Source organism: Echinops telfairi, unplaced genomic scaffold (assembly GCF_000313985.2).
Source record: "Echinops telfairi isolate 266 unplaced genomic scaffold, ASM31398v2 ScPeMD7_7420;HRSCAF=8458, whole genome shotgun sequence".
Classification (NCBI taxonomy): Eukaryota; Metazoa; Chordata; class Mammalia; order Afrosoricida; family Tenrecidae; genus Echinops; species Echinops telfairi.
This window is the reverse complement of record NW_022111320.1, coordinates 53,711,036-53,734,508: the sequence shown is the minus strand read 5'-3', so window position 1 is coordinate 53,734,508 and position 23,473 is coordinate 53,711,036. Positions and strand designations below refer to the sequence as shown.

Below are 23,473 nucleotides of genomic sequence, written 5' to 3'. Positions count from 1 at the left end.
CCTAGTGCTCTTTATTACCATTATTTCAAATAAATCGTTTTATTGGGCCTCTTACAGCTCTTACAACTCTCCATCCATCCATTGTATCAAGCACATTTGTACATTTGTTGCCATCATCATTCTCAAAACATTTGCTTTCTGCTTGAGCCCTTGGTATCAACTCCTCATTTCCCTCCCTCCCTCCCTCCCCCATCCTTCTACTCTCATGAGCCCTTGATAATTTCTAAATTATTATTTTCATATCTTACACTGACTGTTGTCTCCCTTCACCCACATTTCTGCTGTGGGGGGGAAGTTGCATGTCAATCATTGTGATTGGGTCCCCCTTTCTCTCCGCATCTTCCCCTATCCTCATGGTATGTTACTCCCATTACTGTTCCTGAGGGGTTTGTCTGTCCTGGATTCCGGGTGTCAAGAGCTCTTATCTGTGCCAGTGTCCATGCTTTGGTTTAGCCGGATTTGTAAGATGGACCTGGAGTCATGATGGTGGGGGAGGGAGGAAGCATTAAAGAACTAGAGGAATGTTGTGTGAATCACCACCTAGTGCTCTTTATTATCAATCCAAAAAATTAGTTTTGTTGGAAATAATTCACATACCATGCAATTTACTGGTTCAATCATAGTAAGAAGTGTTGTACAATCATCACATGAATGATTTCAGAAGTTTCTTGTTATCAGCCCCTCATTTCCTACCGCCTCCCCTGCCGTGCGATCAGGCAATGCATGCACCATCCAGGTGCTGTCTCTATAGGTAGATCCACCCTGGATTTCATATACAGAATATCATGCAGAGCAAAGCAAAGACCCCAACAACAATGACAAAACAAAACCGAGGGAAAATATTAAAAACTAAACCTCCCCTGAAGTGGTCCAAACCGGGGATCACAGGGTTAGGCGTTACATTTTAATCTAACTACATCTGCCACAATTGATTCTACAGTGCCCTCTGTCTGATAGCAAGCCTGTTCACATCCCTGGACAACGGGCAGGGGTCACTGGAGGCTTAATGCACCTGGGCCCCGGAAAATGGATTTTGGGCTTCCATTGGGGTGGGACCCACATGGTCGGCAGTTCAAAGCCACCAGCAGCTCCTCTGGAGAAAGACTGGGCCTTCTGCTCCCGTCAACGGATACAGCCTGTTGGTGAGCTTGTCGGATTTTTTAATAGTCACCCATAACCTCTGGAAGCCTGGTGTCCAGAAACTAAGCTTGGTCCCATTCCCTCTGTGGTGGTTACATAACGTCATGTCAACTTGATAGCTAGGTCTAGGGGTGGAGTCTAGCCTGTCAATCAGGCCGGTGAGGCCTCCTTGTGGGCGTGGCCTTCTTGTGAGGATTCTGGGAACTTCCTCTCTTCCTCTCTGGAGGTGGGCCACACTCTGTGCTCACCTTCCAGTTGAGGAGCCACATGGAGACCCACACCAATGCTGAGATGCTTCCACCAGCACTGGATCCACATGACTTCCCACCCACTGGCCTGTGATCTTCCTGCATTCAGTGTCATTGCATGTGTTGCGTGAGTCTGAAGAGGAATTTATAGACTGGTATCAGACATAGGGCTAATACCGGACTTGTGCACTTGATCTCAACTGGGCTGGGATGGTTTCTCATTATTCAATTGCTCTTTGATATAAAGTGCTCTCTTACACACATATGAGGGTCTCTGGATTTGTTTCTCTAGTCAACCCAGACTAACACACCCTCCTTCAGATTTGGATTTTATTATACACAATCCTTGGATCACACAGGCTGGTGTGCTTCTTCCACCATCTGATTTCTTCAGCACACTTGGCGAGACCACCCATGTCTCCAGGGATCTTTTCATGAGGGTGAGTATTCAGTAGGGCCATGTTATAAGAACTCATTGTTATGAACAAGTGAGAGCTCAAATCCACTCATACACCTATGGTTTATATATGTTTCTGGTTCACTTTGGCGGCATTCTCATCTATAATAGAGAACGTTATACACCGTCCCCATTTTATTATCAATTTTAGCCAAGTTTATCACACATAGTAATATGTGATAAACGCCATCGTAAAGTGCCTGAGGGTAATAAGATATTTTTTAGATGGTGGCATGAACACTGTGGTAGTTACATCATCTGTTGTTAATTAGAGACTTAAGAGTGAAGGGGTGAAGTTTAGCCCATCAATCGGGTTGCAGCTTGATGACCTCATTTGGCGGTGATAAGGAGATAAATAGCTCACTGGAGGTAGGATGCAGGCTCACTCCCTGTGAGACATTCCTTATGATGAGCCTGATGGAGCTTCTCAGATACAGCCTTAGCCCTGGAGCTGAAGGAGCCACGTGGAGACCCACGCCAGCACTGAGATGCTTCTACTGCCACTGGATTCACAAGACGTTCCACCCACTTGTGGGTGGAGTGTCTATGAATTTGTTTCTCTCATCACCCCTGACTAACACAAACACTAACAGCATTGGTGTTGGCATCTTGGTGCGTTACACCACATCATTGTCCAGTACAGCATGGCCGGTCATTGAGCTGGGCCCACTTTGGTTTCCCCCCTTCTCTTCCTTCAATTACGACTTTATTCTCAGAAAAGACATTGATCTGGGCTCTAGTGAGCTAAAGTGAACCAGAAACATATATAAACCATAGGTGTATGAGTGGATTTGAGCTCTCCCTTGATCATAACAATGAGTTCTTATAACAGATACCCATCATCACAACACTGCAGCTGAGACACCAGGACGGTTGACAGCATTCGTGATGGAAAGGCAGTCCCAGCTGCAGGACGTGCTCATGGGGCAGACAGACAAAATCACGGGAGGCACAAGTGCCTCTGTACTGGGCACCTACCTGCTCCTCACCTCTCAGCTCCCCAGTCGCCCTGCCATTTCAGCCGATAGCACCAGAAAAGGCCTGCTCTCTGTCCGTGCCACACATGAACCTTGTGCAGCTGGCCCAGGCCCCAGTGGGAGGAGGGTCCTCGGGAGCACAGTGGTCAACTTGTGTATCACACACATGTACACTCACACTGTGGCCATACACTTGCTTGTATATACCGTCTCACACACACACACACACACACACACACACGCAGCTGTCCCCACTGCCCTGCTGACACACTCACACTGAGTAATCATCCCCCACAGACACACGTGAACCCACAGCTTACAACCACACATGCCCTCACACGCACCTAGATGCACACGCACACTCACATGTTTATTGTCACGTATGCCACTGATGCAGCTGTCCTCGTCCACACTGGTCCACTCAGCGCACCAACTCATGCTCATGCTCACCCCGCAGATGCCCACCCCCTGCCACCCGGAACTCTCCAAGCCGGGCCACGTCATGTGCCTGCCTGCCCCTCCCCCCGCCCCTCTGCGTTCTATTTATTGCTCCGAGCCAGGATAAACATATTTGGAGAAAGAGCTGTTTTCACTCTAATCCGGAAAAGCACAGTCCTTCCCTGACCGTGCGCTGGGCAGAGCAGGGCACGGCTCCCGGGGCTGGGGTATGGCTGGGAGGGCTGAGAAGCCGGGATGGGCACAGGGGGCCCTCCTGCCTCCAGCCTGCCTGGAGACCCTCGCTGAAGGTCCTTGGCAGGGAGAGCAGTTCAGACTCACCCAGAGCCCCCTCAGAGGAGGGACCTGATGGCCTGCCCCCCAACCTCTACGGAGGGCGCCCCGCTGGTCATCCTGTTCCTCTGGGTAGACAAAATCACCGAAGCTCTCCGGGGAATACTTCCTCGTCCTCCGGCATCATCTCGTCTCAGCTTCATCACCACCTGGGCGGTGCAGCGGCTGTGCCCGCAGGGGCATGCTCCCGGATCCGGGCACAAAGGGGGCGTGGCCTTTAGGTCGACTAGAACCTGTGTGAATCTGTCAATCAGGCCACAGTCCGATGATGCCGCTGTAGGGCGTGGCCTCTTTCTAAGAGAGCCGGAGAGACCTGGGACTCTCGATGGGGACCTCTGACCAACCTGGGAGCGGCCAGCGCCCTGCCGCGCCCCCTCCGATCTTGGATGCACGCGGTTCGGCCCCCATCAGCCCGTGACCCCCCTGCTTCCGCTTCAGCTCTCCGACCGGTCTGCAGCTTGGTGAGTCCGAGGAGGGCTCGAGAGCTGGACCGGGCTGGGCCGCCTGCGGGGTGAAGCCACCTCTGGACAGAAAGTTCTTTCTTTTTTTTTTTTTAATCATTTTATTAGGGGCTCATACAACTCTTATCACAATCCATACACACATCAATTGTGTAAAGCGCATTTGTACATTCATTGCCCTCATCATTCTCAAAACATTTCCTCTCCACTTAGGCCCCCGGCACAAGGTCCTCATTTTTCCACTCCCTCCCCGCTCCCCACTCCCTCATGAGCCCTTGATAGTTTATAAATTGGTATTTTGTCATATCTTGCCCTGTCCGACATCTCCCTTCACCCACTTTTCTGTTGTCCGTCCCCCAGGGAGGAGGTCACATATAGTTCCTTGTCATCGGTTCCCTCTTTCCAACCCACTCTCCCTCTACGCTCCCAGTATCGCCACTCACACCACTAGTCCTGTAGGGATCATCCGCCCTGGATTCCCTGTGTTTCCAGTTCCTATGTGTACCAGTGTACATCCTCTGGTCTAGCCAGACTTGCAAGGTCGAATTCGAGTCATGGTAGTGGGAGCGGGGAGGAAGCATTTAGGAACTAGAGGAAAGTTGTATTTCTCATCGTTGTTACATCGCCCCCTGACTGGCTCATCTCCTGCCCGAGAAAGTTATTTCTTGCACATGTGTGCGGCACTGGTTTTATTTCACCAGACAGCCCAGCCTGACACAGAGGCCCAGGGTCGTCCACGCACAGAGCTGTGGATGCAAGGCTGGGTCCTCTGTCTCCCCGTGGCTCATACCCTGAGAGCATCGGGTAGCTGTCTGCGGGTGCCCAGGGGCTACTCAGCTGTCACAGTTGGGTGGTGGCAGACTTTGGCTGAGCCTCCCCAAGAGTGCATACCCGGGGGGGGGGGCACACCCTGCCCTGTCAGTGGCCTGTGTGGCTGCCACACTCAGCCAGCCCCTGGCTGCCAGGTATTGATCCCACTGGTGTCCGTCGCCGTGGCGGGCAGGGTCTGGAGGACGTATCCTGGGTGAGCACAGGCAGGGCTGCTCAGCACTAGGGTTCTGGAGAGGCACTCTAGTGGCACAGTGGCTATGCAGTGGGCTGCTAGCAGCAAAGTCAGCAGTTCAAAACCACCACCTGCTCCGTGGGAGAAAGAGGAGGGTTTCTGCTCCGATCAAGAGTCAGTCTCAGAACCCGCAGGAGTAGTCCTCTGGGATCGTTGTGAGCTAGCAATGGCTGGAGAGCAGGGGTTGGGGAAGGGCTTTAGAGGAGTTCCTGAACAGCTCAGTGTGAAGAGTCCAACCACTAACTGAAAGGTGGGCAGTTCCAATCCATCCAGAGGCCACTTGGGAGAGAGATGTGACCTCCCTCCACAAGGTCACAGGTCCCTGCTGTTGGAAACCCGGTGGAGAACACGGGGTCAGTCAACCCAAGGACAGCTGACCGAGGCTCACAACCATACCGCCTGGATTCAGATTCCAGTCCCACCCTTCCCTTGCAATCGGCTACCGGGTTGAGCCGCAGTTCCCTCAGTAAGAGACACTGCATGCTTCATACAGTCGAGGGCAGCAAGGGGATGGACTGACCGGTGGTGGCAGCACCGGGGCATTGTGAGGATGGTGCAGGGCCAGGCAGGCAGGGCTCATTCTCGTGTGGCCAGGGCCGACTTGAGGGCACCTAACAACGACATACAGTAGGGCTGGTGTGGGCTCCAGGAACATGGGCGGTTGGTATCGCAGCAGAGCCTTGAGGCCACACAGCCAGGCGGGGTGGGGGGTGGGGGGGTGGGCGGTTTGCACGATGGTCTTCCAGGTAGCGGGAAGCCTTGGAAGGCTGGATTCAGGACAGTGCCTGGTATGTGGGGCTATACTCAGTCTCCCTGCACCCACCCACGCCAGTAGCTGAGATCCCCAGCCAGACCTGTCATGGTCTCCACCTTGCCTCTGCCCGCTGGCAGACTTCCTCCCTGCCCTGCGTCCCTGGGAGCCTAACGGGTCTTGTACCAGCTGTGGAATGTCCCCCCAGCTTCATAATAAAATAGCTGGCAGGGGTCCGATTTCCCTGGCAGGGAGGCCACCTGGCACAGGGAGCAGAAGACCACAGGGTGGTGTCCTGGGGGACAGCTCCTTCAATGACCATCCATTCGAGTCTGGTATCTCCAAAGGGTCACTTGAGCCCCAAACCAGGTGACCTCCAAGAAAGAGCTGCCTTTTGTATCTCCCCTTCCCTAGGCCCCTTCCCAGGACCAGGGCTTGCTTGCCACACTCTCCTGCACAGGGCCGGGGAGTAACTGTTCCCAGCTCTGTGGACCAAATGACTGCTGATGCAGCAAGCAACCGCTGTGGACCGACCGTACCTAAGCAGGTGGATGCTCTGTGTTCTTCTAAGTGTCGTGGGCACAGATGGGAATTCCAGGTCGTTGTCACGTGCCACGAAAGATTCTCTTTTTCTTCTGATGACTTCCAACGGTTCAAAAATGTTTGAAGGCCTTCTTTGCTTGCGGACTGGACAAACTTGGCTTGCTGAGCCCTGACCTGAATGGACAGCAGTGTCTCAGAGGGAGGCCGGACAGGTCAACAGTCTAGATAATATTCAGGGAATCGCGCATCCTGATGCCTGCAGGGGAAGGTGCCATGTCCGAGGAAAGGGCCGGGCTTCGGACAGGTGGTCTTTCCTCAAGAGGTTGACGATATTACAGTGAAACTGACTTAAAGAGCGGCAAAGGGGGCTGGAGGGGGGTGTGTTCAGCAACGTAGGCCTGTCCCCCCGTCGTCCCCCCCCACCCGCAATTGAGGTGCCCTGAGACTCCCCAGCTGCTGTGGAGGTTGCAGAGGGAGTGCTCCCTGCACCACTAGGGTTCAGGGACCTGGGATGCTTGCTCTCCTCATCTTCTCTTTGGGCATCAAACCGCTTCACGTTCCCGCTGCCTGCCAGGCCCAAGTCTTCAGTGGGGCGCCCCCAGAGAGTGCCAGGTCAGGTGTTCCAGCCAAGGCCTCTGGCAGAGGCCAGGCCTTTGGAAAGGGCTGGCCTGGGGAGGGGCCCCTACAAACCAGGGCAGCCTCCCAGAATACACCTCTCTCTTCTTTTAAATTTGACTTATTTTCTTCTTGTTGAGATGATCGGACAAGAGGGCTCCAAAGAGATTGCAGAAAGCAATGATCTTTTCTCATGATCTTTTCACTCCATCTTCCCATGAGCTTTCTGAACCCCACAGCTAAGCAGACGCCAACTGGTCAGTTCCTGCACACGTGGCGTGTTCTCAGGAGTGTCTGCGGACATCAGAGGTCAGTACTTATCGCCACTCATCACAGTTCCTCTCCCACCCCCCACACTGGTGATACCCAGCACAACTCTAGGCACAAAGTGCCACTCATTCCCTACCAGCGATGTCTTCACTCCCAGAATGAGAGGCAACAACCCTGGCCTCTTCCTCTTTAGGGATCCCCTCTGTACCCTGGACTCTTGGGAAGCTCTGCCTTTTGGACGTACCTTAGAGCATTCCCCTTGGGCTTCTTTCCCTACCCCCAGGGAAATGACCTCCTTGACCCTCCCAGACCTGCCCACCTGGATGCCCAGACTTAGTGGACCTCTTGAGCTGGTTGTGCTCCAGGAACCAGCTGAAGTGGGTAGGCAGGGGCCTGGACACCCCAACCGTGGGGCCATAGCCTCCCCACTTTGCTCTCTTTCCGGGTACCCTCACCCCCCAGAGGGGGCGCCTATCCTGTTTTGCTTTCTGCACCGCACCTCTCCACCCACTTCCAAAGCCTCCACTCCTTTCATTCTATCAAAGCACACATCTCTATGCAAAACTTCATTATTTAATTGAGTTCTCTTTATCATTCTACCTCCCTCCAGACTTTTTCCTGCCTTAATCTTCATGAATATCTTACAGGGCAGAGACGATCTCCGTTAAATAGATGAACTAACGGACCTCTAGCAAGTGGCAGGGTAAGGAGTCAAGGCCAAACCTTGAATAGACAACAGGTCACATTGTAACAGAACCGCTATATGGTCCAGCCGTCCCAGGGCTAGGGGCATTACGAGAAGAAATGAATACGGGAATGCAGAGAATGTTCTTTGCAGCCCAAGGGTGCATCTCCATCAGAGATGAACAGATAGATGAATATGTAGACGCACATAGGACATTGCTCAGGCACAAAGCAAAGTGAGGTCCTGATGCACGCCACTGCCTGGATGGACCTTGAAGACATCACGCTGACAACACTGGCGGATCTCAATGACATGAATGTGTCAAGTTGCCAAGGGTTCCATTTTCCTCAGACCCACGGTCAGCACCTATGGACGCAGCGGATAAGAAGTCAAAGTCTATTGCATTGGGTTAGCCTGCCTGAAAACTCCACCGCAGTGTAGTTCCAGAGCAAAGCTGGCGTGCCCAGGACCAAGGTGCGCTCTTCAGTCACTTCATAGGCTCGCAAATCTGGACAGGAATAGGGAAGACTTGACAGACCCAGGCCTCTGGATTACGGTGTTTGGTGAAGAATAGTGCCTGTACTATGGGTTGCCAGAAGGATGTCTTGGATCTGTCTTGGAAAAGGCATGGCCAGAACACTCTTTAGAAATGAGGATGGTGTGGTAGTTACAGAATCTCATGTCAACTTGAGGGTATTATGAGGGAAGCAGTGGAGTCTGGCCTATCAATCAATTGGGCCATAGCCAATGATGCCTCTGTGTGGGTGTGGCCTTCTCATGAGGGTTCTGGGAACTTCCTCTCTCTTGATTCTGCCATCAGATACTCTCCCTGTTTCATCGGGAGGAGCCACGTGGAGACCCGTGCCAGCGCTGAGATACTTCCACCACCATTGGACCCACAAGACTTTTCACCCACCGGCCTGTGATCTTCCTGCAGGTGCTGGATGAGTCTGAAGAGCAATTTATGGACCAGTGTCGGACATATGGGCTAATATCGGACATATGGATTTGATCCGGACTGGGTTGGGATGTTTTCTCAGTATACAATTACTCTTCCATATTTGTTTCCCTAGTAAACCCAGCCTGACACAGATGGTGAGACTTTGTCTCATGTACTTTGGACATGTCATCTACCCATCCCTGTAGAAGGATATGATGCTTGGCAAAGCCTCAGGTCATAGGAAAAGTGGGAGACCACCAAGGAGGTGGACGGACACAGTGGCTGCCATCATGGATTCTCACAGCCACGGTGGTGAGGCTGGCGCAGGGCTGGGCAGCGCTTCCTTCTGCGTCCACATGGGGTGGTCATGGTCACATCAGACTGCCTGGACGGCACTCATTAACAACACACAACCATACACAGACCAAACATCTCGAATGGTCATTAGGTGTGGGAGGAACGGGGACAGTTCTTATTTCGGGTGAGTTTATATTAATGGTGGCAGGATAGTTTGAGAAAAGACAGTGAGAAAGGTTGCAGATTAGAACATAATCTACCAGTGAATTGTATGTGCAGAGACCGTTGAATTGGTACAAGTGCTATTGTGTATGTTTTCACCATTCTGAGCCTCTAAGGTAGAGCTTGGCTCATTTTTCAAGGTGAGGGGCATGGGCCCTGAGTCCACAGTCTATTTCCAAAGCGGTGGCTGCATGAATGGGTCAGGAGATACCTGTAAGAGTCCTATGGATGTTCTCTACCACTGCTGCAAGGGACACGCTAGGCTAGACAGGCTGCGCTCCTACCTTCTTGGAGCACAGGGTCTGCTTAGACAGAGACACACATTCTAGCTCTTCACTGCACAGTCTAGTCTAGCAGTCTCTCCTGAAAGATACGAAAGGGTACAGTTCTGTAGGGCTGGGTGCCAACAGTTGTAGGCTCAGAAACATCAAGACCCGTGGGGCTGGTGCTGTCCTGGAAGAGCCCTGCAGAGAGGGCTGCAGGAGCAAAGTCCAGTAGGACAGGGCTTGTTTGGGGCACGGCAGGAGCCCAGAATGACCAGAATTTAAGTGTGTTTGAAAAGCTGACTCAGAAAGTAGGTTGGGGCCAAACCATGGAAGGGGTGAGAGAGAATGAGAAAGATTGGGCTGCACACTAGAGAACAGATTCACCCACAGCTGTCTGTGCAGGCTGGATGTCTTACCAAGGACTCCCCTCACCTCTCTCCACCATCACAATGCAAGTGTTGGGCTAGGAGCCCAGGTTAGATTAGAAAAAGTCGCATCTCTGCACCTTAACTTACTTGGGGTCCAATTCACCGTGCTTTAGCAGTGACCACACGGGACCACAATCAGTTTGTGACCCTCTGTGCTTCCTCTGTTAAGATGAGGACAAATCCAGTGCGGCTGTGGCAGCGGTTTTGTAAGAAGAGGCCAAAGAGCAAAAACCTTATTAACAAGGCAAGTGCGTTTCTGTTCCCTTTTTGGCAGATGAACCAGGGGGGCAGGGGGCTTCTTGGTAATGGGCTGAGAGCCTAAGAGACTGACTTTAACAGCATCTATTAGTACTTGGCAGTTAGGTATTTAGGACAGGGAAGGATGTACGCAGAAAAGGCACAGCAGAGGCAGTCGGACTAGGCGAAAAGGGAGTCCTGGTCTTGTAGAGGTTTTGCGTTGGGCTGGGCCAGGATCCGCATGGTCGGCGGTTCGGAACCACCAACCGCTCCGCGGAAGAAAGAACGGGCGTTCTACTTCCGTAAAGAGAAAGCCCACAGGGCGTCACCGTGGGCGGCACGGGCTCAGGGCAGCGAGACGAGCCGACGAGCGCAAACCCCGCGCGCACAGACGCGGGCAGCCCCGAGCGGCCGGTGGAAGGGGACGGCCCTCGCGCGCCCCGCCCCCGGCGTCCCAAGCCGCCAATCAGCGAGCGGGCGCGTCTCTGACGCGGTCTTCGCGCGACGCCGCGGATCGGCGTCCCCGGAAGCCCGCGTCCCGGCTCCCCGGCCATGGGCAGCCAGGAGGTCCTGGGCCAGGCGGCCCGTCTGGCCTCCTCCGGCCTCCTCACGCAGGTACTCTGTCCCCGGCTGGGCCCCCGCCGGCCGCGCTGCCTGGCCGCCAGCATGCTCTGCGCTGGCATCGATCGCGGGGCGGGGAGGCGCCCAGGGCGCTCTGGGGGCCCGACCTGGGCCAAACTCCGCCCTGAGCCCACTTGGAAGGGGTCAGCGGGAGGTGGCCGCGGCCGCGAGGGGACGTCTGGCCCCCGGATTTGGGAATTGTGTTCTCAGGCCTGGCTAGGAGACTGCAGACAACCCCCTTTCTTGCTGAGCGCTCCCCATATGGCACTAGGAGAAAGAGCCTGTGTTGCTCCAAACCCCTCCCAAAGATCCACGGTGATTCCACTAGTAGGGCCCGTAGCACGGAGGAGAATGCACTTTACGGATTTCCAAGACTAAGTCTGTGTGGCGCAGGCTGTCGCGCCGTTCCCTGCGGGTCGGCGGTTAGGTTAGCAGGTTAGTTAGTAAGCTGCTGCACCACCAAGTCTCCTGATTTCTGCTTAGAGTCTGCTGTTCTTAAGATAAGGGGTTAATTTCGTCCAGATCCCACCCTTGCCTACAAAGCACCTTCCTCAAGCTCTCTTCCACTGAGTTCAGGGAGACAGCAGGACCTGCACCCAACAGGCCTGGTTAGGATTCCGTGCTGTCATGTGCTTGCTGCATGATTGGCCCAGGGCTAGCAAGCTCACCTGCTAGCCTCAGCTCCTAAGTGGGAGACTGGGTATACTAATAGTACCTGGTTCTTAAGGTGCTTGTGGTGGACTGTTAACCACAAGCTTGACTGTTCCAAGCTACCTGCCACTCTGAGGGATTAAGATGGGCCTTTCTACTGTAAAGAAGTACAGTCTTAGAAACTCACAGGGGCAGTTCTACCCTGTCTTGTAGGGTCGCTCTGCGTTGACATCTAGTTAATGGCAGTACATGCCATATTGGTCCAAGTGTAATCTAAAGCTTCAAGCCTGGGAGCTGGTCGTTCTAAGTCCAGCGGCTCTTGCCCCTTCCAAGCCTTCTCACCATAATTCCTCCTGCCCTGGGTCGTAGAGAGCTGCAGCATGGGCCTTTTCAGTAGCGAAATGCCTGCCTTGGGGAGTCACTTAATTTCTCTGAGCATCCTTTCCCTCAGCTTAATGCAGAGCTGTAATCCAACCTTACAGGGTCACTGGAAGACCAGATGCAATTGTGTGTGTTAGTGACTGCCACGTTGTTGATGTGCTCTGTCCAGCCAATGCTGACTCAGAGCGATCCTCGGTGATAGAGTGGAACTGCCCCATGGGGTTACAGGAGCAAACCACCAGGCCTGTTTTCTTCTGGACCTACTGGAGGCTACGACTATTGACCTTTCAGTTAGCAGGAAAGTGCTTGGTCATTCATTGTGCCACCATGAGGTCTTCCTGGGTCAAGTACTTAATACTCCGTGTTGTCCTTAGTTGTTCTCAAGCTGGTTCCGCCTCATGGTGACCTGTGTGTGCAGAGAGAACTGTACTGTATAGTATTTCCAAGGCTGTGGTTGTGTGTGTAGAGTGAACTGTACTTTAGCGTTTCCAAGGCTGTGGTTGCCCCGCCTGTCTTTGGCGGTGCCTCTGCATGGATTTGTACCACCAACCTTTGAGTTAGTAAACCAGGCCTTAGACGCTTGTGCCACCCAGGGACTTAATAACAGCTGTCGTTAGGGCAGCAATGCTGTTTAAATTGTCAGTGTAGGGATGGAAGTGTGTGCCTACCATTCACAGTTGCTTAATTGTCAGCGGCCACCAAGCGGACTCTGCCTGGAGGTGAGACCCCAGCAGCCTCGCACATAGTACACTGGTGCATTGCTCCCTGCCCCAGTGCTATCCTCAACTGGCAGCATGTTCATGTCTGTCCTTGTGGCTCCTGTGCCAGTTCACCTCGTCGAGGGCCTCCTCCAGCCTCACCAACGAAGGTGTCTGCCTCTAGCAACTGCTCCCTCGTCGCGTGTCCAGGGCAATTGAACCGGACAGTGCTCTGTTCTGCCCCACAGGGTTTTCACTGGCCAGTCTTTGGAACTGGATCCCCGACTCTGTGCTTTCTCTAACTCAGCCTGGCAGCTCTGCTGAAACCTGTCCGTCACAGGTGACACCGCTAGTGTTTGAGATGCTGGGACGTAGCTGCCAGCAGTCAGCACCTCAAAAACCACCACAGAGTGACTGACCGGCGGCGAGTGTTTGGTGAAGTTAAAGGCCCCTGGGGCACCATGGGTTACGTACTGGGATGCTAGCAATAAAGGCTGCCAGTTCAAACCCATCAGCCCCCCTGTGGGAGAAAGAGGAGGCTGTCTGCTCAGGAAAAGATGTGCCATCTCGGAAACCCTGGGAACAGTTCGAGAGGGTCACTGTGAATCAGAATTGACTCCATGACTTTGGCTCTGGGTTTCGAAATGTTGCCTAGTCTCTCCTGATGCGTATTCACATCGAACATAGAGGCTACGGCGCTCTTTCTTTCCTGTTTCATAACATAAATAACTTTGAGGTTCAGTTCTTTTTCCAGGGTGCTGACTGGTCAGACTTTGGGGATACCTTGCTCCCAGGGTGGTTCTGTAAAAGCAAGTAGAGACGGCTCCAGGGAAAAGCCCTCTGGAGTAGGGATCAGGTGGTCTCCCCAGGAGGGAAATAGATAACAAACAGAGCTGAACCACAGGGTGGCTAACTAGGAAAACAGAACCAAACAAATGCTTTTATGAAACACTGTCGAGCCCTTTACAGACGTGCACGAGGGCTGTGTTGCTTCTAAGTACTCTGTCTGGAGCCACCCCTGGGCATCGAGAATGATCTCTGAGTGTCATCAGCCCAAACCTTCACTCAAACCAGCGAGGAGACAGGGGCGGAGTCTGGAGCCTTGTTCCTTAGGCGGGGAGTGGGGATTGGAGGGGGGGGGTGCCTCCGTCCGTCCCTCAGTAAATGAGGGAGACTTCCAGGTGGCTCACCCTGTCCCCCCTCCAGGGTTGGGTTCTCCGACTGCTGCCCAGGGGTACAGCGAGACCCCAGCACGGACACTCCAGGAGAAATGGAGACAGCTGAGTTTCTGGCGGCCTCATGCCCTGCTCGCTCCACCTCGCTCCATCTGTCCTTTTCGTAGGTGTTGTTTCGTGGTATCACCTTTGTCCTGAATGCGTTTATACTTCGCTTCCTGTCGAAGGAGATCGTTGGCATCGTGAATGTGAGGTGAGAGGGCTGGGCCCTGGCGCTGCCCACGACCCACCTCCCGGCCGATCTGGCGTCCCCCACGCTGGCCCTGCTGCCTGCCCTGGATGGCAGCGCAGGCCCTCTCGCAGAAGCGCGGGGTGTTTTTTTCCTGCCCCATGGAGTGTTTTCCATTAGCAGCCTCCCACGGACAGCACATTTCTCTGCCTGCCCTTCCGCTTTGCCCGATCTTAAAGCCCAGGAGACGAGTGGGAGTAATTGACTGCTCCCATCTCAGCAGCCCTGCATCCATGTCCCGCTGTCAGCTCACGAGGCTGTGCTGCGTCTTCGTAGCTGGAACATAGAGAGACACAGACACACCTGGGCTCTGGCTCCAGGCGCCCGCGTGGGAGCAGGGCTGTGCTGTGAATTCCTTGGCAGCTCCTGGATCGCAGACCCCTTTGTCTTTTAGACTCGGCTGGTCTTCTCTCCCCGCCACCCTCTGTTCAAGAACACCCCACCCCCTCACGGCTGTGTTCAGAAATGCGATGTGAAGTGGGTGCTCAGAATAGCCCGCTGCTCAGGTGTGCACTTCTAGTCCCGAGAGACAGGACATCTGTCTGTTCTGAGACGTTCACGCCCAGAGCTCCTGGCTCTGTGCCAGGCGAGGTGGGCCCGGGGATCCCGAGGGGCCCAGGAGAGGCTTGGGCCCTGCATTTTGACAAACTACTCAGGCGATTTTGAAACAGTAACCCAGCGTATTTTGAGAGATGGTGTTTTAAAAGCAGGGCTAAGGAGGCCCGGGTCCTCTGTGGAGCTCAGATTTTATAGCAACTGGGCCTGTCCTCACACAGCCTTCCCCGGAGGACTTGTGGGCCCCCCTCGGCCACTTCGCCTCTATCTGTTGGACAGTAGCACCGTGTGGCAGGCTGACCCCAGAGACCTGGGCCCAGGGCCATTCTCACCAGCGCTGCTGACGCAGGCAAACCTTAGCAGCTCCTTGCCAAGGGCAGGAAGGGCCACCTGGGTGCTGCCCACCTGGGAGGGGCCCAGGGGTTGCAGCCTCTGGAATGGTTGCCAGCCCCACTGCCTGTCCGAGGAGTCTTCTGGTCAGAGACTCAGCTTCTCCCACACGGGTCACCAGTACTGGCGTGGTGGAGCGCCGGGGGCCTCCTCTGCCTTCTCTTCACGATCACAACCACCTCCATCTCCACCTCACACCACAGAATGTACAGATGCAAGCAGGACCAGGGGAGTGCGGCAGCGGTGTCTCACCTGGGCAGCACTTGCTCTGGTTCCGTTGCTCACATGCACATACCCTCACACACACACTCACACACACTCATATACACACACTCATATAAACTCAGTCTTTCTCACACTCACACACGCTCCACGCTCTCCAGTGGCCCTCATTGGTGTGCCTGTGCTTCCCTCTAGGCTCACCCTGCTCTACTCCACCATCAGCTTCCTGGCCCGCGAGGCCTTCCGCAGGGCCTGCCTGAGCGGGAGGAGCCAGCGGGACTGGCCCCAGACCCTGAACCTCCTGTGGCTCACGTGAGTGGTGGGATGAGGTCTCCCTCCCGGGGTCCAGGGGCAGTCAGCAGCACTGCTGGCCTCCAGCTGCAGCACCTCCAAGCCCGTGTGGCAGCGGGTGGGCGTCTGGGCATTGGGTGGGTAGGCGGGGATGGGGCTGTGCTGAAGGCACTGCTTGGTGCCTTCCTCTCTGGGGGGTCAGGAGCAGATGGGGCTCTGGGTTTGGGGTTTCTATCTCCCAGGTGTCTAGCTCTGTTCTACCCTGTGTGCAGGGTGTCTCCACTGTTCCTGACCCCCAGCTTGGGGTCCCACTTGGATACCCCCCAAAGCTATATATTTAATTTTTTTCACAAAGCAACCTTATCACCTTCAAAGTACTCTCCATTACAGTTAATATATTTGTCAGATCTGTGATTCCATTCTGGGAAACATTTTTCTTTTTAAAAAAAATCATTTTATTGGGGCTTATACAGCTCTTATCACAATCCACACATACATCAATTGTGCACAGCACACTTAGACATTCGCTGCCCTCATCATTCTCAAAGCACTTGCTTGGGCTTCTGGAATCAGCTCCTCATTTTTCTTTTTCTTTTCCCCTCCTTCCCTGTTCCCCTTTCCCTCATGAACCCTGGATAATTTATAAGTTATTATTTTGTCATATCTTACACTGCCCGACGTCTCCCTTCACCCACTTTTCTGTTGTCCATCCCCCAGGGAGGAGGTCATATGTAGATCTTTGTAATTGGTTTCCCTGGGAAACATTTTTCAAACTCATCTGTTAGAATGGTTGACAGCACCTCCCTTTTTATTTTCTCCACCTCTTCTTTGTCATCAAATCGCTGTCCTTTCATGTCCCTCTGCATTCACAGAAATAAAAAAGGTTGCAAGGAGCAAGGTCAGGTGAGTGGGGCAAGAGAGGCATGCTGAGTTTTGCTCCAAAACTGGTGCACTAAGATGCTCCGTGAGCAGGTGCATTTTCATGGTAGCAAAACCAGTCCCCGTCTGCCACAAATCAGCCCTTTTTTGCCCCACACTGTTACACAATCTTTTCAGGACCTCTAAATAGAAAGCTTGATTAGTAGTCTGACTTGGTGGTACAAACTCAAAATGCACTACAAGTTGACATTTTCATCCATTCAGGAAGTTGACGGACATCCAGAAGGAGGTTTGTCACCAATCGACATTTCACCTGTTTCGAAACGAGAAAACCACTTGTACACTTGAGTTTTCCCATAGCACTGCCCTTGTAAGCTGTGTTCAACAACACAACAGTTTCTGCAGCATTTTCCCTGAGCAGGAAACAAAATTTCAGAGCCACACGCTATTCTTTTAAATCGGCCATCATAAAACCTGAGGTTCAAGCAAAATTACTTTTACAAAAAAATGCACCGTGACCAGAGAGAACCTTCCCAGGCAAGGCCACTGGGTGCTCTGACTTGGGAGTTGCTTGCTGCTCGCTCGTGGGAAAAGTGAGTGCTACGAAAGCACTGCCCAGCGGCGCCTTTTTCTGTTTGTTTTTTGGGGGTACCCCTTCATATATAGTCTTCATTTTTTCCTCCCGTAGTATCTTCTGAGCTTTCAACAACTGCTTAGTATTTTCGGGAAGCCTCTGGGGGTTTCCTGTGATCTTTGTGGGGTTGACTTCAGTCCTGGGAGGTGGGGAGTGTCCTTGGAGACCCTGTCCAGCAGCTGAGAACAACTGGGAAGGCCCTGCTGGAGCATGACCCGCAGGGAGGGCCGGTGGAGCTCGTTCCCGCTGCTGTGCATGGGCAGCCCGTGCCGCCTCAGGGAGATGGCTGCCGCAGGCAGGGGCTGGTGGCCTTCTTTTATTGGAGCGGTGACTGTCACCACCCCGTCCTGTTTCATTTCACTGTTCTGTGACAAAGGTTGACAGTCACGCTAAAGCGCAGGCACACCATTGTCCCCGGGAGTCAGACTCCCCCAGTGGGACCGGGCCCTATGCCTGCCCTTGACCAGCTGTCTGTGACCTTGGCCCATCAGCCTCCATACCCTCATCTTCCACCTGAGTCAGTGCGAGGAGTTGGGGCCATATGGAGAGGGAGGGAAGCACCTGGCCTGCCGGCACACCTGGCGTTCTCTTCTGGCGGGCGCTTCCTTCGACTCTCAAAGGACAACGTTCTTCCATTCCCTTCTTCCAGAGTCCCTCTGGGTGGGTTCTGGTCGGTGCTCCTGGGCTGGGTCTGGCTCCACTGGCTCGAAGTGCCTGACCCCAGCGCCGTCCCCCACTACGGAACCGGCGTGGTGCTGTTCTCGCTTGCGGCTGTGGTGGAGCTTCTGGGAGAGCCCTTCTGGGTCCTGGCACAAGCACATCTGTTCATCAGGCTCAAGGTCGGTGCGGCTCCCGCTGTCAATGGGGAGGTGCACACCGAGGGAGGAGGCTGCTGCTGCTTGTATCACGTTACAGGAGAGAATGGTTTTCCCAGGCTTCCACGTGAGAAAGCGTTTGAAAAAAGGTCACACGGTCCCTTAGGTCCCTCCCCTTCAACTGGTGGGCCGGGCTGAGTGGACCTCTGCTGTGTGTCAGTGCAGCACTCGCTAGACAGTCAGGATGTGGAAGGAATTCACTTTCCTAGTGATCCTGTGTCGTCGAGCCCGAGCTGGACTGTTCTCTTGGCCTCTGAAGACCCGCTGTCTGACAGCTATACGGGCATGTCTTCACTGCCCCGTGCTGCGGGGCAGAAGCACCCCCGGGGTGGCTTGGGCCTGAAAACACTGCCTCTCTCGCAGTTGTAGTTTGTTCTGAAGTCGATTAAACGCGCAGCAACACGGTAGGTCTTCCAGGCCGGCATCTTACCATAGCGGATGCCGAGCCCGTGTTCAGAACACCTGCTCCAGGATCACATCACTGTCCAGCCCCAGATCGCACCCTTGGCGATCACCCTAGTCTGTCTGCTTGCCACCATGCCCACCGCTTCCCTGAGATCTTAGACATGCTGGGTCAGACAGCTAGACAGGTGAGGGGAGGGTATACTTAGGGTTCACAGAGCTGACTGCCACCTAGGTATTTATAGCCGCCGCAAACAGAGCACACAGGATGCCATCATCAAATACAGGGGGAAGGAGAGATAGGATCATCAGCTTGAGGGCTCGGGTCATCAAAGGCAGGGTCACAATGCTCTATTCCCACTGGTATGTTTCAACTGGGGTCTTAAAAGCTGTGAGCAGGCAGCTAAGGTACAGCTGTTGCTCAAAGAAGCATCAAGAAACCGGAAAGACACAGTCCGCCCCAGGACTAAGGGGCCATGTGAGACTCAGCTTCCCCCTGACCCTGACATTAGACAACCCCCTCCCTCCCCCCACCCCCAGCCTGAAATCAGGAGCCCCGGGTGGAGGGGGAGGAAGATGGAACAACACTGAAGTACAGACGGGACCAGACTTACAGGAGTGGTTGGTCCTCCAGAGGAGGCCTCTTCTCTGGCTCAGTGCCCAGCCAGCGGCAGACAGACTGATGGACGAGCAGGGACACTATGGGAGCGCATGCTTCACTCATAGATCAGCCCGCCGTGCCGTGAGTGCCATGCGCCCAGGAGCCGCAGGCAGGAAGGGCCAGCAAAGAAGGAGGCAGTGGGGTGCGCAGTGTCTCACTGGGCACTGCGGTCAGCGTTCAAACCCCAGCGTCCTGCCCTGACGCAGCGTCGTTAATCTAACAAAGAAGTCCTAGTACCAGATAAAATGACATTGGGGTGGCATGGGTGTGGGGGGAGAGGGGAGGCTTTACATTCCCGGAAAGATGTCCAGTCGGGGAGGCCCCCGGGGCCGTTGTAGCCAGTCCCTGTGAGTTGACTAACTCGCGGTGGTGAGAGGATACCCCACACGGTTTCTCGGGACACAGCTCAGTACCTGCCACACAAGGGACGTGTCAGTCCTGAAGCCTGATCATGTGCAGGAGGGTCACACACCTACCGCCGGCCCAAAAAGAGACCGTTTCCATTAAAAGTGCCCCACCTCCATCCCCACAGCAGGGCCACTGTTCCGCACGCTGTCTCGGCTCTCAGGGGTCAGGAGGCTGCGTCCCATCTGTGACCACGGTTGTAAAGTGAGCCCCGGTGTCCCTGCAGGTGACCGCGGAGAGCCTGGCCGTGATCCTCAAGAGCACCCTGACGGCCTGCCTCGTGCTGTGCTGGCCCCACTGGGGGCTGTCCATTTTCTCCTTGGCCCAGGTGAGAGCCACACTCCCTACGTAAGGCCTGCGTTTTCTCCGCGTGCCCGGCACCCAGTGCACGTGGGGAAGGCTGGAAGCACTGCAGGGCCGCCTTGGGGGGGCTTCTCGGGCTGCCACTCTGTCCTAGCCCCCTCCCCCACTCCCCTGCACTGAGACCCCAGGCTTCCCCGCCTGGGGAGGACTGCACACTTGGCCTCTTGGTTCAAACATGGGAAACTCCTCCCAGGCCCCCTGGACAAACCTGTCCGACTCTACCTCTGATTGAAGGGGAGAAGGTGTTCCGGGCGGTGTGGTGGGAACCCAACCACGTGTGTGATTTTCCCTGCATTTCAATCAGCTGTTTGCAGAATGGGAGGAAACGTCGCCAGGCCCGATTTAAACTTAGATCGAAATCTTCCAGAATTCCCAGGGCTCAAATCAAATCCCAGCAGATAGTTTCTGCTTTAGCCAGCGTTTCCATCGCGTCATGCTAGGTCTATTCAGATCATTTAAAGAAGCCTAGCTGAGGCACCGGCGCTGTTTTTGGAAACAACACGATAAAGCCCAAGGCCAGGCAGTTCGCAGAACATCTTCCAGGGTGTCCACGTTGCTCGTTTTCGCGGATGCACAGGAAGACAGATTAAGACTGTACGACTGGTGTGCAATTCTTCGCCACGCTGTGTGCCCCAAAGAGGGGCCCGATGGAAGCCGAACACCGGGAGCAGGGAGAGCGCCTCCTCATGGCCATGGGGGATGAGTTACACATGTCGGAGAAGTTATCTGGGGTTATTTTTGCCGAATTTGATAGGAGCTGGAGCTGCCGTTACAATTTCCGGCGCACTCCCTCCGCCGAGCAGGGCCACAGAGCCGCCTGGTGACTGGTGGGCCCTTTTTGGGAAAAGCACTTGCCTGGTGACTCTCCACTCACTCTGCACCTGGCAGTCCCTAGGGCCGCGAGGCCAGTTCTGAAACCCTCCGCTCCGTGTCAGAAGGCTCCTGAGAGGTCTCCGGTAAACACACTGTCCCCGTCCTTGTGGGAGCAGCAGGTGAGCCCCACCCTGAGCCCTGGGGGGCCCTTCATCCCTGCTCACACCACGGGGGTCCTGTGTCAAACAAAAGAAAGGGTCCGGCTGGAGTAGTAACGAGTTCTTAAGGCTCAGTGACAGCAAGCCAAACAGTCCAGTTAGACGATGGGCAAGGCCCTGAATGAGTTCCAAGAAGGAACCACAAATGGCCAATCAGTGTATGAAAAGGTGCTTGACATCATTAGTCACTGAAGGACGGGGGGGAAAAACAAACCCCCAAACTCCACACCCAATGCCGGTGAGTTCCCTGTGACCCTAAAGGACAGCATGGTCTGCTCCACAGGGAAGCCCTCTCCCCTCTTGCTGCTGCACATCGCTGGGCAGTTTGAACCACCGGCCTTTCAGTGGGCAGCCCAGGGCTCCCTGGGTCAATGCCAGTGACGTCCGCAGTGAGAGAGCACTTTGTACCCATGGAGGGGCCAGGACTCTGGAGCAGGAGGTGATGCCCTGGGCTGCTCTCCATCAGTACCCATCAGCCACTCCTCGGGAGGAAGACGAGCCGTCGCTCCCATGGAGATGGACAGGCTTGGAGACCGTGGAGCAGTCCTGCTCTGTCCTCGGGGCCGTGCGAGGGGGAATCGCCCCGACGGCCGTGGGTCTGTTTATTTGTGTTGTTATTGTTGAGGACACACAGCAAAGCACACGAACTCAGCGATCACTACCTATGTAATTCAGTGACACTGGCGGGCTGGATTTTATTTCTTTCAAGTGGAAAATAACAGGAGTCGGCCAGGGTATGGAAGCCCTGGGACTCAACGCCCCTTGCTGGTGGGCTTGTGAAAGGACGCTGCTGCTGAGAAATTGGCCAGGTGGTTCATCAGAAGTGAAACAGAATGAGCACCGGGAGCTGGGTGTGCACCCCAGAGAGCTGGAAGTGGGGTCCTGGCAGACATGCATGCAGCCACATTCACTGTGGCACAGTCACTTGTGGTCCAAGTGACACAGCCGAGGGTCTGCCAAGCAGTGAATGGAGAAGCTAAATGGCACGTCTCCGAGGGCAAGAGGGGGGTGGAGTACTAACAGGGGCTGCAACACAGACAGGCCTGAAAACTGCCAGGGTGGAAGGAGCCACCGGTCATGTGCTTTCATTGTCCAGAAGAGGCCAGCCGGAGGGGACAGAGAGCAGTGAGGGAAGGGGAGGGGAGCTGACTGCAGGTGGTACCGGCTCCCTTCTGGATGGTGTTGGAGTGCTGGACCTGGACAGTGGTTAGTTAGGGCCATGCAGCACTGGGAATGCACAAAAGACCTCTGAATTGTGTATTTTACGTTAAACGAAATATTCTTCAATTGAAAAGGGGTGGGGGGAACTCATGTAGCTAGAACACTGTATGAAGATTAGTTTTTACCCTCTTCAGAGCCAGCAAGAAGAGGGAGGGAGGTGGGGAAGGGGGCTGGAGAAAGGGGCCCGTGCCCCAGAGGGTGTTGGCCTTTGGGTGTGTCTTCAGGGGTGGAGGCCCGAGAGGAGGGTGGCGGGTGGTGGGCGCTGTCCTCGGGCATGGACGCAAGTGGAGACGGGTTCCTCGCGGGACAAGTGCAGGGTCTAGAGGCCCTCTTGTGCGGGGAGGAGGAGAGAAGGGAACTTGTGAAGGGTTTTTAGGGATGCTGGAGCCCAGGCTGTAACGGCCAGGCCCAGGGGAATGAGGTTTTCTGCTCCCCTGAAGAGTTCGTCTTGGAAAAGCACAGGGGCAGTTCTGTCTTGCCCTGTAGGGTCACTGAGTCAGAGTTGACTAGATGGCAGTGAGTTGGGCTTTGACTTTGCTTGTTTTGTTGCCCAACTACAAACAAACCAGAGCAGCTGCTCCTGCCAGAAGCCGCCCGCGTCTCCCCTCCCGGAAGGGTGGAGGGAGGGGCAGGCCCTCTTATCAATGTGCCTGTCGAGTGCTGCCCGCCTGGAGCTCCATTCTGCTGTGTAATCAGAATGCCCCAGGTTTCCTGGGTTTCTGGAAACTCCATAGTCAGAGGTGATTATGGAAAGCCCCTGGATGCGAGCATGCTGGGGGCGTATGGGAGCACACATCCTTTGAGCACAGCCTTCATGCTAATGGGCATCTGTCATGGAAACTGAACTCCCGGCCTCCCAGTGAGGTGAGATGTTTGCCCTATTTTCCAGGGGGATGCTGGGATGGCGAGGGGGCCTGGGCCTGCCTCTCTTGATGGACCTGATGGGCAGGCGTACCTGAAGGACACCTGGGTGCAGAGCGGGTTCCGGTAAACCCTGCTTGTCCCTTTCCCCAGCTTTCCTATGCTGTGGCGCTGCTGCTCTGCTACGTCATTTACTTCGCAAAGTTACTGGGCTCCCCGGAATCCGCCCGGCAGCACAACCTTCCGGTCTCCAGCATGATGGACGTGCTACCCAGTCTCACCGGAAGTGGAGTGAGTAATGGCTGTTTGTAATCGCGGTGCCCACAACCCCTTAGGAAAGGAACTGCCTGGCGTGAAGATCCCTGACTCGAGCTCACCCCGAGGGCTGGCTTGCTGTGTCAGAACTACTGACACCTGGGGACAGGCCATTCGTTGACAAAGGGACTGTCCTTTTCAACGTAGGGTGTTTAAGGACATCC

General features: G+C 54.7%; 1 protein-coding gene and 1 pseudogene across 3 annotated transcripts in view; one reads left to right on the top strand and one right to left on the bottom strand.

Annotated features, from left to right (window-relative positions):
* LOC115872045 overlaps positions 1 to 10,943 on the bottom strand; it is a 25,423-nt pseudogene extending 14,480 nt beyond the window's left edge.
* Positions 10,923 to 23,473, top strand: part of RFT1 (RFT1 homolog) — a 31,524-nt gene continuing 18,973 nt past the window's right edge. For all 3 annotated transcript variants that reach the window (XM_045297545.1, XM_004715277.2, XM_045297547.1), the window contains exons 1-6: positions 10,923 to 11,004; positions 14,083 to 14,168; positions 15,567 to 15,683; positions 17,825 to 18,014; positions 19,745 to 19,846; positions 23,148 to 23,285. In XM_045297545.1, the coding sequence (XP_045153480.1) occupies positions 10,942 to 11,004; positions 14,083 to 14,168; positions 15,567 to 15,683; positions 17,825 to 18,014; positions 19,745 to 19,846; positions 23,148 to 23,285 (696 nt within the window). In that variant the 5' untranslated portion in view covers positions 10,923 to 10,941. The remainder of the gene's footprint in view (positions 11,005 to 14,082; positions 14,169 to 15,566; positions 15,684 to 17,824; positions 18,015 to 19,744; positions 19,847 to 23,147; positions 23,286 to 23,473) is intronic.